Source organism: Hyperolius riggenbachi, chromosome 4 (assembly GCF_040937935.1).
Source record: "Hyperolius riggenbachi isolate aHypRig1 chromosome 4, aHypRig1.pri, whole genome shotgun sequence".
In the NCBI taxonomy this organism is placed as follows: Eukaryota; Metazoa; Chordata; class Amphibia; order Anura; family Hyperoliidae; genus Hyperolius; species Hyperolius riggenbachi.
Window position 1 is genome coordinate 329,488,262 of NC_090649.1, and position 19,559 is coordinate 329,507,820.

A 19,559-nucleotide genomic window follows, 5' to 3' on the forward strand; every position below is an offset into this window, starting at 1 on the left:
TGGCCACGCTTGTACATAATGGGAGCCCAGCAATGAAGAAGAGACTCCTGACGAGCAGCAGTGGGCTGGAGGAGGGCATAAGAAGCCTCTGGGTCATCAGTAGGCTTCCCTCTACCTTGGTAAGTATCTAAGTTGTCAGGTTTCTGCACTGTCTTCCTTTTATTCTTAGAACACTAGCAGAGAATGGATGAAATTAGCAGCATAATGAAAAACTGTATGGCTAAATCTATGTAAAGCTTGCTTTGGGGGATTTTATTAAAGAATGTATTTATGTATTTCTACTTATCCATGTGTGAAAAGTATTACTCACATTTGTTACACATCTCAGGAAAAAACATACTCTGGCTGAGTCATCCTCTTAAAAACAAAACATAGCAATTGTATAGGACTTCAGCAGTCATCCCAGAAATATCACATGCTAGTGTGGAATTCTCCGATCACATACAGTATGCACATCCATTATTAGTTCATCCCCTATCACATACAGTATGCACATCCATTATTAGTTCATCCGGTATGCAATGTCACATTGAGCTAGGGATAGCATACCAAAATATTTCATTTCTATCCCACTGGATGCATCATAGCTGGAGTTTTCTGACTCTGTATGAGGGTTTTTTAATTACTTGCCATAGGTGGGTCTTCGTTAGTAATATGTATTGTATGCAGTGGGAGAGCTCCACACTAGCATGTGATACTTAGAGAAATAACCTGATGTAGTCTCTTATAGTTGCTGTTTTTTGTTTTTAAGGGGAGAACAGAGCGTGTGTCTTTCTTGGCCTTGTAGCTTTTTTTTTTTATTTATTTTTTTTAAATAAGATTTCAGTCTATTGTACCTAGGGTCTTTAACCTTTTCTTCTTTTATGCTAACTTGTAATGTGGCTGGTTTTATTTTATTTTTTTTCTTAGAACTTTAATTTAAATCGTTGTAATTGCTTCACATGTCTGGGCCCGTAGGAAAACACTAAAACTATAGAAAGGTAGAGTGGTATTTGACATAGAAATATTTTTCATTCTCACAGCTGATCAGTTTGGTCACCTTCCATCAATTAAATCCAAAACCAAAGTGGGTACAGGTCAAAGAAGGTATGACCCAAACTGGATTCTTAAGGTCACTGCCATCGAGACAGCTAATTTTGGTTTATGTATTGCCAATGATTTGGGATGCCTCATAGGCTGCAATGCGAATTACGACCATAGTGGCACTTGGTGACTAATTTGGGCGCCGGCAATAGAAAAGTTAATTCAGCTGCAAGCAATAGCCGAATTATGTGTCCTTAGAATACCTCTACTATATTCTATGCATAGCACAGCATGAATTATACTAAAACACATCATGAGACCGTTTGCTGACTACCAAAAATGTATTAAATATGCACATCCATTGCATTAACATCAACATCTACAAACTTCCATTATGTGTCCTCCCAAGATGCTATAACTAAGTGAAGGAATATTCTCTAGTGTGGGCTGGAGTTTGGCTAGAGTAGAGTGAGCTGCCTTTCGGCTTCACCCAGTACCTAAATTTGCTGACGCCACTTTTGAATGTACAGGATCCACAGTGTGTGGCGAGCACCAATGGGGGAATGAAAATGCAGGCGTGCTATGACTCCTATGGTCTGTGCACATCAGACCATCTATGCAGCAAAGTCCAGAATCGAGTCAGCACCGCCTTGAGTAGAAAAATAGCTCTTTTATTAGTTAAAAAGCATGATGTCAAAGCAGCAGCTACATCATGATTCTGGACTTTACTTTTGAATGTACACACTTCCATAACTTTGATTAGATTTTCCCCTTTCGCTCGAAATATTTTTAGGGACTCTTAACTTTTTTGCGCTTTCATGCTATGACCTGAAATCAGGAATTGCCTCCATACTTACTGCAAAACCTCCATACTTGATGCAACAAAGGAAGTCTTTTGTATTTGAAATCCTACAGGAACTAACCAGATTCAGTTCTCTTTTAAATGCACCGTTGAACTTTTGAGAAGCTCTGTACGCAGAGGCGTCGCTAGGGGCTTGGAACTGGGGCTAGTGCCCCTGATCTGGGCAAAGGTGCCTGGGATATGGGGGACCAGAGTGCCCATAGGCAGTGCCCCGAACATTTCCATGGCTGTGGAGCGTGACCAAGGAGATACAGACGCTCCTAGCCTGGCTGGGGATCACATGGGGCTGGGCAACCAGTGAGAGAGAGGATTGAGCCTAACTCAACTCTCATTGGCTGCCTGGCCCCATGTGATCCTGGCAAGGCTAAAGCGACTCTGTGTATCTCCTCCACGTACAGTATAATTTATCAGCTGGAGCTGGGGATTGAAAGATGCTGTACATGGGTTTGTCGAATACTGAGCTGGGACTGGATCAAAGAAAAATGAAGGGTGCTGTGGAGACACACGTGGAAGCGTGGAATATAACATCTTGATTATCTTGAATTAATGAATTAGGTGGTGTCTGCTAGAAATTGTAAATGGGGTGCAAAAAATTTTGAGATGCAGGATTATGCTTTTAGTTTGGTCCAATTTCAAGATGCATACATTTGCAATCAAATTCCACCACTGTGCTTATTGGTACAGAGCCAAAGTCTCACAAACATGGCAATTCAGTTGGTACATGCTCAAATTGTCTTGAGCGGTGTATTCAGGTTAACCACTTAAAGGATACCAGAACTGGAAAAAAATGATTGCTGCAGTGTGTGGGGGGTTAAAAGTACATACTGCAGAAAAACATACACTACTCGGCACTCAGTACTGTGTCTTGAGGGGAAACAGAAAAAGCAGCCTGCAAGCGTCTCTTCTAATGGCACAAACTTCGCCCCAAAGCACTCCTGTAGTGTGGCAAACAATAAGCCAAAGAGCATGCAACCGGTGCAAATCACTGGAAAGAAGCTGGCATTCATATAGTACAAAAAAGTAAGCCGGTCAACTGTCACCTTGATCCGCTTTATTTTGTCTTCATGCCACACATAGTACATGCATTTCTGTAACACTTGGTTAAATCAAACCTGTCCCAGGTGTCCGTGCTGAGGTGTGCCGGGGTTCGGGTGACCAGGGTGAGGGGACTGCACTACACCGTTTCACGCCCGACTGGCGCTTGTTCACGTGCTCGTGCCCTAATACCGAGCACGTGAACCAGCACCAGTCAGGCGCGAAACGGCGTAGTGTAGTCCCCTCACCCTGGTCACCCGAACCCCAGCACACCTCAGCACGGACACCTGGGACAGGTTTGATTTAACCAAGTATTACAGAAATGCATGATGTACTATGTGTGGCATGAAGACAAAATAAAGCGGATCAAGGTGACAGTTGCCCGGCTTGCTTTTTTGTACTATTAAAAGTACATACCATCCACTCCTTCTGCTCCCCTCTTTCTGCCGCTGTTAGTGTAATATACATGCCGGTGTCCCAGCGACTTGCTTGACTCCTCACCCAGACATACTGCGCCCTGTGTGCACAGTATCTCCTCCCCTCTTCACTTTTGGCCGGCGCATAGCGAGCGGCTCAGAAGCACGCTGATCCCTCTGTCTCCTTTGGGTTGCGTATGCGATCCACTACACCAAGCGTCACATGATTAGCATGTGATGCTTGGTGTAGTGGATCGCACACGCAGCCCAGAGGAGACAGAGGGATCAGTGTGCTTCTGAGCCGCTTGCTATGCGCAGGCCAGAAGTGAAGAGGGGAGGAGATACTGCGCACACAAGGCGCAGTATGTCCAGGTGAGGGGTCAAGCAAGTCGCCGGGACACCGGCATGTATATTACACTAACGGTGGCAGAAGGAGGGGGGCAGGAAGAGTGGATGGCATGTACTTTTAACCCCCCACACACTGCAGCAATCATTTTTTTCAGTTCTGGTATCCTTTAAGTACCAGCGGTCTCTGCCCACTTAAGGACTAGAGACTGCTGGTACAGAAACTGCGGAATCCTGACTATCGTCGCATATACCCGCCATCACCGCCACACGTCGGAAACCTGGGCCACCCACTCTGCCGTCTCTATGGCGGCAGAGTTCTTGTGAGCCAGTCAGGAGCCGCTTTCATTGGCTCCTGACCTGTCTTTCAATGTAAGCCAATTGGAGTTGCTTACATTGTAAGACAGGGCCAGGAGCCAATGAAATCAGCTCCTGACCCGCTCACAGGGCTCTGCCATCATAGAGACAGGTAGAGCGAGTGAGCTGCAGCAGGAGACGGTGGGGATTCAGGATTGAGAATCGGGGGTAGCGACGAAAACTGCGGATGCATGCAGTGGCGGTGAGTTGACATCTACACCCTGGCATCCAGATAGCCATCAAACCAGGGCGTAATTTCAACTACGACAATCCTTTAGTAGTAATTTTTTTTTATTTATTTTTTTTACACTGTATGCTCTGTGCCAGTGGATCTGTTGCTGGGCAGATTCAGATTGCATGCCTTTTTTGGTACAATGGATTAGCTGTTCACTGAAAATGCACGCAACAGTGTGTTGCGCACTGCAACAGGTGGCGCTTTTCTATTGGCGTGTCTGGTATCAAGATGGTAGCAACAGATCTTTTAAGTCTTGTGAGGTGGGGCCTCTATAAACTGGACTACTTTTTTTTCTCTGTTTCTTTAGCAGCACATCCCACAGATGCTCAAACTGAAATTTGGGGCATTTGGAGGCCAAAGAAACTGTGATTTCTCAAGTCAGGTCACTTACTTCCATAGCTTTATGGTCCAGTTCTATAATGTACATTCATATTGTAGATGATTTTTGTGATAGACTGGGAAAGCATATGGGTACTCTGCATATTTGGTTCTGTTGTACACTGAACCAGAGGGACTAGCCATTGCCTCCCCTGTACGCATCTGTGAACTCATTATCCAGTTGCCCATTAACCAGTTATCCATCCTTGGTAGTTACTAAATGCTGCATTCAAGGAACACCCCACTTGTTGCTTTATCAAGTCACCTAGCTTCAGCATTAGGCTGTTTAAAGTCACTGAGATCCTTCTGCTTACTGACTTTACCTTCTTCTAATACATCACCATCGAAAGCTGTCTCTTCGTTGTTTAATATATCTTGTCCATTAATAGGTGCCATAGTAACAACATAATCAGTGTTCACTTTACCGGTCATTGGTCTTAATGTTGTCGGATCTGTGTAAATCCTCATTTTTCTCCTTCTTGTATTGCTAGATATGGTCAACAAGATGCTAAAATTATACTGTAGTTCCATAGCTACAACGGGACATCATCTGCTTACTACCTCACTCTATAGGACAAAATAGGGTTTTCTTGTTATGCCCATGATGGGTTTCAAACCTTGGCCCACATGCAGTTAACATTTTCTCCTAGCTGATATTTTCATACCTTGACAATACAATGCATTAAGCCACCAGCAAGCGAGAAAATAATTAAAATAATATTGATAGACCGTTTTACCTACTTTTTGTTACTTTTTCAATTGCAAAGTGCTCGAAAGTTATTTTAAAGAGAAGATGAATATTATCTCCTAGTAGAAAAAGTTTATTGGATAAGGACATAAGGGATCTTATGTCAAACACCCATTCTCAACCCAGAGTAAAGCTTAATGCATCAGCCATGGATTCTGATTTGTTTGACATAATGTGGGTAAGTGTATCAGAACATAGCTTATGTTGCTGGTTCCTGTGATTGTAACAACCCCTGGTTCATCTAAAAAACAAGATGACAGCAGGAGTCCAATAGTGCCGCTCCCCTGAGCGCTGTGTACAGTGAAACAAATATGGAACTAAAGCATCAGGTGAAGGGGCAGAGTTATGGATGCACAGCAGGTAGGAAGAACTGGCACTTCCTCCCCGATCATAATTGTTAGAATGGGGCCACAGGGGGGTGCTGGAGGGGGGAGGATGGTGCTGTGTGCTGTGAAAAAGTCACAGCACCAGTAATAAAACAATTTAAAAGTATTTCAAGACCAGGCCAGGGGTACTTTAAGAAGGCAAAATGATTTTTACTTACCTGGGGCTTCTTCCAGCCACCTTTAGTCTGTTAACTCCCTTGATATCTTCCCGGTCCCCTCTGTTGTGCTATTTCCTGCCCTGTGAAGTCTGTGACTCAGCTGAGTTACGGACTGCCTGCAAATGCGCAGTCCCTGCCACCTCCTGATCACGCTTCCTTAGCCGGGAGCATTCTGCGCATAGATAGTTTAAGAATGTAACTGCACTTGTGCAGAAAGTTCCTTGCCATGGGGCCGTGATGGAGGAGCCGTGTGGTCATTAGCGAAAACCCAGCTGTATTACGGATTTCACAGGAGCACACTGGATCAGCCTGGGAGGATGACAAGGGAGCTAATGGACTACAGGGGGCTGGAAGATGCCCCAGGTAACTAACACTAATCTACCCCCTACCTACATCTAACACTGCCATCAGCAAACTCTGTTAACCAGTGTTCCCAACACTACTATCGTAGCTATTCCTGCTGTTACATGTACCTGTCACAGGCAGTCAAACTCCACCAACCAAACTCTCCCTGATGCAGAGTTCCTCTACAGAGCTAGTGTGTCCCCTGTGCCCAAAATATTATGGCCAGTAATTCTAGAATTTAACATGGGCACCTATAGTTACCCAAATTACCTGCTTTGGGGGCGCACTTTGGAATTTCTGCCTCTGGTACTGGGAAGCCTTGTCCCGGCCCTGCCATGTTATATACTATTTATGTCAACTTTTGATACTTTTGCTGTTGTTGTCCACATTGTAAGAGACTTTTGCACAGCCACAATATCTCCTTCTCACAGTTACCCATCCTGAGCAAGATTTAACATGTTGATCTGTGCCGGCGTGTGTTTTGACTTTACATCAAGTCTTTCAACACTTGATGAGGGTGGGAACTGAAAGACCTATTTTGTTAGAATTCTTTCATCATGCACTTATGAGATCATTATAAATATACAATACAACCTGTGTCTTCTGCCTAAGGGCTAGCCCAAAAGTAGCCTCATTGTTGAAGGATTTATGTGTTCCTCTAAAAAAAATGTCTTATGCTCTAAAGCATACAGTAAAGAATGACATGAATATTGTAATTGAGCTTGTTTTGTGGGAAGCTGTATGAAGTCAGAAACCGTTGGAATTAAACGTGCAGTGCTAACAGAATTTTTCTGCAGTGAGCTAAAGTGTGGTTGCTCTTCCTAAAGTGCTGAATTCTCCATAGGGACATACAATATGTTGAATGCAGACATCCAAAACCACTCCTACTGGCTCCTCCAGTGGTATGACCTGAGAATGCATTCTACCGCTAGTCACAATTCATGGAAGGGCAGCACTGAGTTTGTGCCAATTCACCCAGTATCCTGCACCTTGTAAATTGTGGGGGTCTGAAAACTAATGGGATGTAGGGCATACACATCAAAAACTTGGGTGTGGGTGGGAGTAAAGGTGTTTAACCAAAACACTTGATTTTCACGTTTTGCCAATAAATGCCTTCTGTGCTTATATAACTCAGGGCTTGTTTACACCATGCTCATGTGCACTGCTTGTCAAGCCAACACTCAATATGCAGTGCAGAACAGACTCCTACAGGCCCATCGTTTGCATGGGACCATTCTCAATTCCACCATAGCACCACACAACGCACTGCTACACACAATTTTTTTTTATATATACAATGCATGTATTGCAATTAAATCAAACCAATGACATCTGCCCAAAGGGTAGCAAGTTGAGTTTTTAGAGATGCCAGCATAGTATTCAACACACAAGTGCCTGTATCCCCCTAGACCTCCAGGAGGGACTAGGAGAGACTGCACCTGGTGTAGTCGGGGTTGGCCACCTCTTCCCCTCCCTACATTCCCCCCATACCCTCTGATCTCTCTCTTCTTCGTTTACCTCTCACTCCTTTCTTTCTTTTCTTCTCCTTTCCTCTTGAATTTTCTCTCTAGGTACCAGGTGTAGATGCCTGCCCCACCTTCCAGGGGAGGGGAGACAACCTATTGGATTGCCCCCCCCTCCTGGAACAAACGCGACCTAGTCACATAGGTTCCCACAGTTGCCATATGACTTTTCTAAGAGTTCGCCTCTGCTTGGTGGACCTTTATTTAGTTTATCCATCCTAAGTTTGGCCTGTGGACACCATAGAGGGTGCCGGTAACAGAGGCCTTAGGGCTGCCGACACCCACCCACAGTCATACATCCTTAAGATACTGCCACATTGCGAGGCAGTAAGCACAACTAGGTTGTAATTTTTTGACAACTATCAATGACTACTGATGCGGAGGCACTGCTAACCTGTTTTCTAGTTAGTTAATGTTCGTACTTATGTTTTTATTGTTCGCTTTATCTAACATACTGTGAATGTACTCTCTGCATGTACTAGCTCATGTATGTAGATATTAATACCCTTTATCATGTTTATGATTGTACACATTTAAAGCACTTAATAAAAACTTTTTGTGGAAAAACCAATGACATCTGTACTGCAATAAACAGACACAGCGTAAACTGGCAATTTGTCTTGTACTAAATCTGTGTTTACAGTAATCCTTTTCCATATTAAAGCAAGTACAATTGTGGCAAAACTCCTCTTTGAATGAGTGAGGGGTGAAACTCCTCTTGCCAGCCAGGCCTGAAGGCACTTCCTGGTCCCGCTACTCCTCTTCTTTGCTGGAGCTTTGTATCCTTGATCTGACTGTCAGTGTTGTAGAACCCAGTGCTCTTAGAACAAAGATGGCCACTAGTCTTTTAGTATTGATTGGCAAGACCACTATCCAATCACTAGGGCAGTATCCTGAAATAAGTAAAGATTGCCAAGATGGGGAAGATATCACGTTGGGGAGAGCCTTGCTACAGGCTTGACTGAGGGATTAGACAGAACCTTACTAGGGGGATTAAGATCACCTTTTCTCCCTACAAATAAGTTTAAAAAAAATATGGAATTTTATCTGAACGGTACACTCCGGGCACAACTTTTAGGGCTTAATTCCACTGGTTGCAGCGTCAGTTTCTGAATCGAATGCAGCACCCGAATAGCAGCAGCCCAATAGCTATAGCTGTGCCATGAAAAGCTATTGGGATTCGGTTGCGTGAAACTAAAAACTGCTGTATGCCTTCCAGAATAGTACTGGCGTGCGATTCAGACGGTATGCTATTGCAGAAATAGGCAGCATTTCCCTATCTGACTGTGATGCAGGGACATGCTGAGTGTTGCACTCTAATGGAAACAGGCCCTAACTGAAGGATTTTGTTTTTTTTGTTATTGGAACTGTTTTCTGTAGCTAAGTGTTTTTTATCCCTGTCTTATCTATTGTGTGCAGTTTTTGAATAATACGAACATGGATTAAATTGAATGCTTCAATACTTTATTCCTATATGGTTGAACCATACAAGAATAATTTTTAGACAGAAATTTGTTGTAGAAATTCCTGCAAAATTTAGCTACGGTTTCCCCTGCTATGTACACACTACCTCCTAAACCCATTTATCCACTTCCACTAAGGGTTTTTTCCCTTATAGACCTTTTTATTTGCCAATAACTTTATTACTTCTTACACCTAAATCTAGATCTTTGTTTTCAGTAATTACTTTACTTTCTAAGTATTTTATATTGAAAAACAAGGAGAAATATGAGAAAATACACTCTCTCCAATTCCATCCCCTGTAGTTCTTAAATTATGTCCCTAGTACAATGTTTGACAATATATCATTTTGAAATAATAGTGTGTTGTTTTTTTTTGATTTTTTTTTTCTTGTAGCCTATCAACAAGCCCTTATTTATAAAAATTCATAACGTAACTTTTTTTTTTTGTTTGTTTGTTTTTTTGTTTTTTTTTGCCCTGGGATGGTTTTAGACACTCTTCTGGAAAAAGTGCAATTGTAGCTAACTAAAACAATAAACACCCCACAAAAAATCCACTCATGGAGGATGCAAACTACAAAACTGTGAGGGAGGTACCCCAAAATATAGCTTTCAAAACCGTTAAAACAGTGAGTTAACTTGCTTCAAGGATGAAAGGGTCAGTTCAATAAGCAAGTAGTTTATGAAGACACAAATTAGGCGCTTCATGGTTTAAACCCGCTTCCTCAGATCAGTATATAGGGTCTTGAGGCAAGTGGAACAAGGCTTGGAGCACAAAAAAAGTTGACATTTGTATTGTGCTCATGGAAATGTGTGATATAAATGGCATTAGAGATGGTCAATGAGATTAAAATAACTAAAATTGTCAGGAAGTTTGATTGGCCCTCAAAGCTGCTTTTACATGACATTTTCATGCAGTGCAGACTTGCTTGCATATTACTGTCTTATCTCCAACTAGCACCTAAAACAATGCTTCTGCCTCAGCTCATCCATAGACTAAAGGGGCCCATACACTGGTCAGTTTCTGCTATCGATCGATTTTACAGATCTCAATCGGAAATCGATTCTTTCAAATCAACCAATCGATCGATTTCAATCGATTAGATCTATCTGACTGGATGGGAAATCTAGGTCGATCTGCTGCTGGCAGCAGATCGATGGCCCATAGAGTTGCATTGGATCTAATGGTGCAATAATGCATTTAGCTCGATTTTCAATAGATTTCTAATAGATTTAATTCTTAAATCTATTGGAAATCTGTTCCTAGTGTGTGGCACACATCAGATACATTCCTGTCAGATTCGAATTGACAGAAATCTGATGGTCGAATCTGCTGCAAATCTAGAAGTGTATGGCCACCTTAAGATCTGCAAGTGATGCTGAGGCCATGGTTTTGGGACCAATATAGTAAACACTAATTTGTCATGCGACCCTGGAAATAACAGTTTAGTAGCATATCCTGTATGAGAGATGCAGAAGTTCCATTCAGAGTTCTTTACTCAACAGCACATGTGGAAAAGTGCAAAGAGTTCTAAGTCATGATTTATCACTTGGAACAAATCTTATTACTACTTTTGTATTCTACTGATACTACCTTTGTGTCATGAGATATAGTACTAGGGATGGTCAGTGAGATGAAAATTCTTCAACGTTATGAAAAATTAGGCAGTTTTGTAATAAAATATTGCAGCTGCTGCATTTGATTGATCTATATTAAAGTTGCATACATTTTCATAAAGTTAGCATCTTGTTGACCATCATGACCATTTAATCCAAAAGGAAGAAATTGTAGGAACACTTGTCATTCTGCTCACTCTGCAATGGGTGCTGTTCTTTAAAGAAATCTAATTTGGGTCAGTCTTAAATATGTGTGTGTGTATATATATATATATATATATATATATATATATATATAGCACAGGTGATGCAATCAACAAGTCTTCCGTTACTTTGATCCATGTATATATTTATCAGCAGTGATGTCTCAGGCTGAGCCCCAAGCAATAGTTTTGATGGGCTCATCTTTTTTTTTTTTTTTTTTTTTTTAATCTAAAATAAAACTTATTGATTGCAGAAAATACTAGATATTCAACCCCAAGTTACACTCAAGATTTTTTTTGTTGTTGTTTGTTCCACTTTGAGTAAACAAATTTCATCCTAATATTTGTGGTCATGTGGGTTTATGACTACTAAGATCATATACTGTAGACATGAAAGGCACCCTTATACCCCCCCCCCCCCTTCTCTTACATGCAATTTGCAGCAGTCCCTCTCCTTTTCCATGTGCAACCCCTCTCTTTGAAGGAAAGCTTCCATGGGCAGCAGCTCATCTATTCCATGTTTTGCTCCTTATGTGCAGCCTCTGCTTCCATGTGCAGCAACCCGATTCCTCCTCTAGCCAACCAAGGCCTATGCCTTTTGTGGTCTTTTCACAAAAAAAATCTAGCTCTGGACAAGTCCATAAAAAGAATAAGCATTGAATGACAGTGAAGCATAATGTGAAGATTAAGTTGTTTCAAAAAAATAAACATGTTGCAGGGAGCTTGGGGGTAGTTTCAGGAATTTAGGCGTATTGTCCCTCTGGCCAATTCCACCAAAATCCCAAATTCATGTTGATGAAAATAATAGCGTCCTGCGCAGGACATTATTGCTGACGGGAATGCGAAGAAGCAAACACGTGGCCAGGCCAGCGCAGTGCGCCTGTCGGCTGGAAACGAAACTAGCGGGGAACGGGAGGATCAGCAAGTGACTGCGAGGGCACGGGACGGCTGCAGGGGGCTGATAGGAGCCCCAGTTGAGTAAAACTGATTATATTTTTTTATTTCAGGCTTAAGCATCCCTTTAAAGGGACTCCGAGCAGTGCAAAAACTATGGAAAGATGCATATTTTAAAGCTCTCTTTCTCCTCTTTCCAATGATATATAAACCGCCACCCTACGCCTTTTAGTTTTCGCTATTTTCACGATTGAAATCGCAGCGGCTGCGATTTCGATCGCGAAAATAGAGAAAACTGAAAGGCGTAGGGCATCGATTTAGGGGTCGTCAGAAAGAGGAGAAAGAGAGCTTTAAAATGATATCCATCTTTCCATAGTTACTTGTATTACACAGGACGACACTTTCCCCAGTGTCAGCAGCTCCATTCAGCAGAATGGAGCTGCTGACTTTAGGAAAAAGTCGCCCTGTGTAATACAAGTAACTATGGAAAGATGGATATCATTTTAAAGCTCTCTTTCTCCTCTTTCTGACGACCCCTAAATCGATGCCCTACGCCTTTCAGTTTTCTCTATTTTCGCGATCAAAATCGCAGCCGCTGCGATTTCAATCGTGAAAATAGCGAAAACTAAAAGGCGTAGGGTGGCGGTTTATATATCATTGGAAAGAGGAGAAAGAGAGCTTTAAAATGATATGCATCTTTCCATTGTTTCTGCACTGCTCGGAGTCCCTTTAAAGCAAGTCTCACTGGCTTCTTGTTGAAGCCATGATCTTTGCTTACGGGGACTTTGATTGATTAAGGGAAGACCCTTTCACCAATTGCGGCTCTGCGGGTTCCAACAGTAAGCGCGGTGGGGGTTGGGGGCAGGCAATTGTTTATGGTGGCGGGGGAAGGCGTTTTAAAAAACGTCCTGTGGTCCATCAACAGGGACCAACAGGACGTTTTAAAACAGCACATGGTCGCATATTGGTTAACTGGCATCAAATAAACCCCACAACATGAACTACATAAAGGCATTCACTTGTTGTTTGCACCAGTTCAGCAAGATTATGTTGTGTATTTTAAATTGAGGTACCAGGTGTACATATTTGTCAATATATGGAAAACCATGGGACTTGTGGCAAGTTATCTGTGGTTGTTCTTGTAACACAATAAGAGGATGACCTATTTATTTATTTAAGTATTTATATAGTGCCAACATATTACGCAGTGCTATATAGAGTATATCGTCTTGTCACTGTCCCTCAGAGGGGCTCACAATCTAGTCCCTACCATATTCATATATGTTTATGTATGTATTGTGTATTTATCAGTGTAGGGCCAATTTAGGAGGAAGCCAATTAACTTACCTGCATGTTTTTGGAATGTGGGAGGAAACCGGAGCTACAGGGAGAGCATACATACTACTTGCAGATGTTGACCTGGCTGGGATTCGAACCGGGGACCCAGCACTGCAAGGCGAGAGCGCTAACCACTACGCCACCATGCTGCCTATAGAGCATAAGGAGCAGACTTATCTGGAGGCAGCATTTTACTGCCATCTAATGCAGTGTGTAAATATGTAACACTTATGCCAGATATTGTGTTGCAGAATACATTTACTACTACACCCAGTTAAGGTCATCATATACATCAATATTTTGTGATACAAGATACATTGTATTCGTTGTACATTAGATACAATTAAAACAATGAATCTAATGAAAATCTAGTAAAGACAGAGGTCCTCTCAATCCATGTTTGATTGTTTTATCAATCCAACATTGACTAGGAAAGGCAGTTCCTTATCTAATAGGGTTGGAGGTAGTGATGGCACGCCTTGGGCAGCAGCAGTACCTAATCGACAACTTCATTAGCTTTGCACTGCATTGAGCAGTATAGAGGTAGCGGTGGTAACATCTGGATTGAAATTAGATATCTATGGAGATCTTAACTAATATTACCATAGGTGGTAGAAGGTGGAAAATATGCAAATGAATAATATTAGGTAGACATTAACCACTTTACCCCCGCGCGTACGTATTTCTCCGCCCCTTTTTCCATCCTTTAAAAACCAGGGACGGAGAAACACGTACTTTCCGCGTTCCCGACGCTGCCCGCGCTCCCGCTCGTAAACACGCCGCTAGTAAAACCGCTGCCGCCCGCTCGCCCAGAGATCAATGAATGGGAAAATCCATTCCCGTTCGTTGATCTAAGCCCCGCAATGATCAGCTGCTCTCCTATGGGCAGCGCGATCATTGTGAGAAAAAACTCACGTGTCCAGCCTCCTTATTCTTCCTCCAAGCTTCCGGAAGGAAGCTTGGAGGTCGCATTAAAACAAAAAGTTACTGTGGCCATCTTGTGGCCAAATAGTAAACTACACCATACACATTTTTCACATACAAATAAATGACTTTTACACATAAAATTAACTCATTACCTCCCACACTCCCCATTTTTTTTTTTTTTTTGTAATTAAAAAAAAATTAAAAAATTTACAATTAAAAAAAATACATAAATAGTTACCTTAGGGACTGAACTTTTTAAATATTTATGTCAAGAGGGTATAACACTGTTACTTTATAAACTATGGGCTTGTAATTAGGGATGGACGCAAAACTGAAAAAAATGCACCTTTATTTCCAAATAAAATATTGGCGCCAAACATTGTGATAGGGACATAATTTAAATGGTTTTATAACCGGGACAAAAGGGCAAATACGTTTCATGGGTTTTAATTACAGTAGCATGCATTATTTAAAAACTATAATGGCCGAAAACTGAAAAATTATTTTTTTCCCCACATTTTTCCTATTTTCCCATTAAAACACATTTAGAAAAAAATAATTCTTGGCATAATGTCCCACCTAAAGAAAGCCTAATTGGTGGCGAAAAAAACAAGATATAGTTCATTTCATTGCGATAAGTAATAATAAAGTTATAGACGAATTAATGGAAGGAGCGCTGAAAGGTGAAAATTGCTCTGGTGCTCAGGGGGTAAAACCCCTCAGTGGTGAAGTGGTTAACTAGCAACAATAACAAATAACATTTGTAATGCGATTTTCTCCTGTAGGACTCAGAGGGCATAAGCATGGCTCAGACCAATAATTGGTTGATTGGTAAATTGTGGTACACAGGAAGTCCTGAAATGCCAGGCTAAACAGGTGGCTTTTCAGTCTGGATTTGAGTAACTCCAGGGAATAGGCTGTCTTTACTGGGTGTGGTAGGGAGTTCCAAAGGGCCATACCTTTTGGAACTCCCTACATGACAGAAAGCTCTGGCGTCAAAAGTTTTGAGGTGCACTCTTGGAGTGACCAAGTTTATGGAACCTGCTGATCTGAGGTTATGAGAGGTGTGGTGCAGTTTCAGGAAGTCCTTTGTGTATCCAAGGCCCAAAGTGTGCAGGGATTTGAATGTCAACAGTCCAATCTTGAAGAGTATTTTCCCGTTTTACAGGTAGCCAGTGCAGTGAGCAAAGAATCAGTGTAATGTGACAGCGGCGGGCTGGTTTGTTAGCAATCTGGCAGCAGCCTTCTGTACATCGATCATTAATCTGATCAGATAATGTATGATAGCTTTCAGCTAAGGAAAATAATTGACTGACTGCTCAGGCTAGTTTTTAGCTCACTTCTCCCTGTGTACTTTTTAAAAACACACTGGTTGGAGCAGCATACCAAGTACAGTGTAAAAATTCTCCAGATCACTCACAAGTGTGAGCCAGAGTAGGTAATAATGTACTGGATGCTGTGTACTTCTCCCTTGCAATTGTCCAAGCAAACCTTTTATGCCTCAAAATGACTGCTTATAAACCTGCACCCACCTGAAATGATAACCTATCACTGTATGTATGGGCATATCCACCACCGTTTTATACGGTAACAGATTTAGGAAAGGCACACCTTGCCGTGAGTAGTTGGGTGCACAACCTTGATGTAGAAGCAACATCAGTTCAGTACGATCAATTCAAAGTCGGTTGGCACACCAATTCGAGTTCCCAAGCACATTTATTGAATGCACAGCATGACAATTGTTTCGGGGCCACGGAGGGTCCCCTTCATCAGATAAGTGCAGACACTTATGATGAAGAGGACCCTCCGTGGCCCCGAAACAATTGTCATGCTGTGCATTCAATAAATGTGCTTGGGAACTCGAATTGGTGTGCCAACCGACTTTGAACTGACACCAGCGTTTTATAATGCAGCCGAAGTGAACACTTTCTAGTATATTTGTGTGTAGCTACATGTGCATTTATGTTTGTATCGGTATCCATTTAAATATTAAAATTATAATATACGTGCTTGTGTATTAAAGTATATTATACATCTTAGTTACAGGATGAGGAAAGGAGACGGCAACAACAATTAGAAGAGATACGCAAACGAGAATCTGAAGCTCGTATGCGACAAGAGGAGGAGCGCCACCACCAAGAGGAGGAGCGAACAAAGCGAGATTCTGAAGAAAAGGTTTTGTAGTCTATATTTAAGAAAAACAGTTATCCAAAGACATTTAAGGTGTTGTGGCTATTAAAGGTTTTAGCGGTAGGCAAGCAGTGTAATCTGAATCCTGCCCAAAGCAAAGAGCAGTAACATTCTGTAGTGCTTTCACATAGTGGTTATGGTATGCATGCTTATTACATAAAGTATAACCTTCACCAGCCTGTGAGTCACTGTTAACGTGTCTATATAACTGGAGTATGTTTATAGCCATTTAAGTTTGGTCATGCAGGCACAGTCCTACTACACGTGACAGAAGATGACTCCATAAACGCTGATGCTTGGCAGAGTGTTAATGTAGAGGGATGCAGGGAGTGGGCAGAGATGCCAGTTAGACCTCATGTATGCAGGTACCTGTACATGTGGTCTTCTGACTGTTGCTTCAGATGGATCAAAACTTTAGTCTTTTTGAATCTAATCTGCCCCTTGATTTGACTTTATACAGTTCAGAACACAGCATCATCCTCTTCTCCTCTTAATCTACAATATAAATCACCCTGCTCTTTTATAAACCTAATCAACATTTTGTTGTGGGGCAACCTATTTAGATCATTTTTGTTCTTGCACAGTCCAGTTGTCCTGCTATTATTGTGGAATTGTTGACACAGTTTCAAACTTCAAAGCTTTCTTTGTGGAATAATGTGTTGAAATTCTATTTAAGTAATGGTTATGCATTTTTAAAGGTTTAAGCTGGCCATACACTAGGCCGATTCCCCGCCGATCGACAGCAGATTCGATCACTGGGATCGAATCTGCTGTCAAATCGTTAACGCTAAATTTCGATCTATTTCGTCCCGAAATAGATCGGTCCCGGCGATCGCTCCGTGCGGGAAATTACCGTTAATCGCCCGCGGGTAGGGAGCGCGACGCTAGCGGCGTTCGAGTGCCCGACGACCGACACAATACATTACCTGCTCCGCGACTCCCCAGGTCTCCGATGTCTTCTTCTCCGCGCTGGTCTCCGGGTCCGGCAGGCTTCACTTCTTCTTGTCCCGGCAGGAAGTTTAAACAGTAGAGGGCGCTCTACTGTTTAAACTTCCCCCAGACAGGAAGAAGTGAAGCCTGCCGGACCCGGAGACCAGACCAGAGCGGAGAAGACAGCGGAGACTGGGGGAGTCAAGCCGGCCAGAGCAGGTAATGTATGCGGGGGGGGGGGGGGGGGGGGCAGCGGCGGCAGCACCACCACCACAGATTGTGAACGGTTTCAGGCTGAAATCGATTCGCAATCTGTTTGCAGTAAAGGCAGCCATACGATCCCTCTCTGATCAGATTCGATCAGAGAGGGATCTATCTGTTGGTCGAATCTGATGGCAAATCGACCAGTGTATGGCTACCTTAACTCACATGGGGCTTCCATCAGCCCCCTAGAAGATTATCATGGTCCCACGCTGAAGTTCGGTTGTGATCCAGGACGCCACTGTCCCCTCTGTAAGATCGCGACCCACGGCCAGGCCATGGTCTTGTAGGCATGTGGGAGCGAGATCACAAGAGGGGCCTGTGCATGCACTAAATGGTTGCGATCTTACGGACGGGACAGTGGTGGCGTGGGACCAGATAGACTTTTAGGGGCTGGCAGAAGCCCCGGTTGAGTAAAACTTTTTTTTTTTTAAGGTTGCCTCATGTATCCTTTAAACTAAGATCTTCATCAAGCCTGCTATGAACCACCCGTCAACAGCTGCTCACAATTGTTTGTGAACAAACTCTGTTGTTCTCGAGTAATAACTAATCATGATAAGAATATGGACCACAGCCTACCATCTTGGATACATTGTGCTTTAAACCAACATCTTATGACAACCGTGTGCTGTTAGCTAATGGCTCATGTTACTCCATAGCAGGTCTTTCCTTTGGTTGAGCACAAGAGAAAACGAGAAATCTGCAGTCCCAGGATAAATAAGTGTATACCCTCACAAAGCTAAGGTGCTTTACAGCTGATTAAAGCAGTAACCTCACTGTGAGTCAACCCTGCATGTCTTAGGCCTAGTGCACACCAAAAACCGCTAGCAGATCCGCAAAATGCTAGCAGATTTTGAAACGCTTTTTCTTATTTTTCTGCATCGTTTCAGCTAGCGTTTTGCGGTTTTGTGTAGCGGTTTTGGTATAGTAGATTTCATGTATTGTTACAGTAAAGCTGTTACTGAACAGCTACTGTAACACACAACGCCTGGCAAACCGCTCTGAAGTGCCGTTTTTCAGAGCGGTTTGCGGTTTTCCTATACTTAACATTGAGGCAGAAACGCATCCGCAATCCAAAATCTGCAGCAGCCCGGGAGTATGAGTTTCTGCAAAACGCCTCCCGCTCTGGTGTGCACCAGCCCATTGAAATACATTACCCTAGCGGATCCGCACCCGCAAGCAGATCGCAAACTGCAGCGGAAACGCTCCGGTGTGCACTAGGCCTTAGAGTAGATTGGTTAATGGAAATTGTGGTGATAGGTCAAAGACTGCTAGGAAATTACATGGCCAGTTTAAGACTCTGTAGAAGCTAAAGCTAAGAAGAGTGAAAGGAGACTGATCTTCAAGTAAACGCGTTGCTTAGTGTTAGAGATGCATCAGGTGAAACCATTACCAAAACTATGGCTTTGTATCCCCTTTCCCACACTTGGACATAGTATCAGAACTTGAATTCTGACACAGCGCCTTACAGATTAAAGCAAATGTAACCCTTTCAAGACCGTTACTTCAAATGACTTGAGCTTTGTGAAAGCGCCACATTTCTTACGATGTGGTTTCCTTTTTCATTTGATAGCCATGAAAAATCAATACCAGTAAACCTTGGCAGCTATGGAAATTACTCTGTTCTCCATTGATTAGGTATCTCATTTCTACTGTTGCTCATCAACTTCCTGTATTAATACAAAAGGCCTTGGCTTTATTAGAAAGTGCTGGTTAAGTACACTATAAAATGTGGCAAACTATTGATATTTTCCTAATATCAATCATTTAAAATCTTGCAACATTAATTCAATTATATCTAAGCCGAGAAAACTGAGATCTTGTCTTACGTTGTTTGCACCACTCAATGCAGCATAAAGCTAATGCTACCTCACCTACTGTTCTGCCCACGCTTCTCCCCCACACTGTGGTACATCAGTCTGCAGGGA

The 19,559-nt window shown here is 42.5% G+C and overlaps 1 protein-coding gene across 22 annotated transcripts in view; it reads left to right on the top strand.

The window, feature by feature from the left end:
* The window catches only part of AFDN (afadin, adherens junction formation factor), a 329,459-nt gene that overhangs the window by 289,674 nt on the left and 20,226 nt on the right, over nucleotides 1–19,559 (top strand). For 18 of the 22 annotated variants that reach the window (XM_068231796.1, XM_068231782.1, XM_068231784.1 and 15 more), the window contains one exon: nucleotides 16,291–16,425. In XM_068231796.1, coding sequence (XP_068087897.1) covers nucleotides 16,291–16,425 — 135 coding nt within the window. The remainder of the gene's footprint in view (nucleotides 1–16,290; nucleotides 16,426–19,559) is intronic. The other 4 variants (XM_068231787.1, XM_068231794.1, XM_068231803.1 and 1 more) reach the window with 1 other exon arrangement.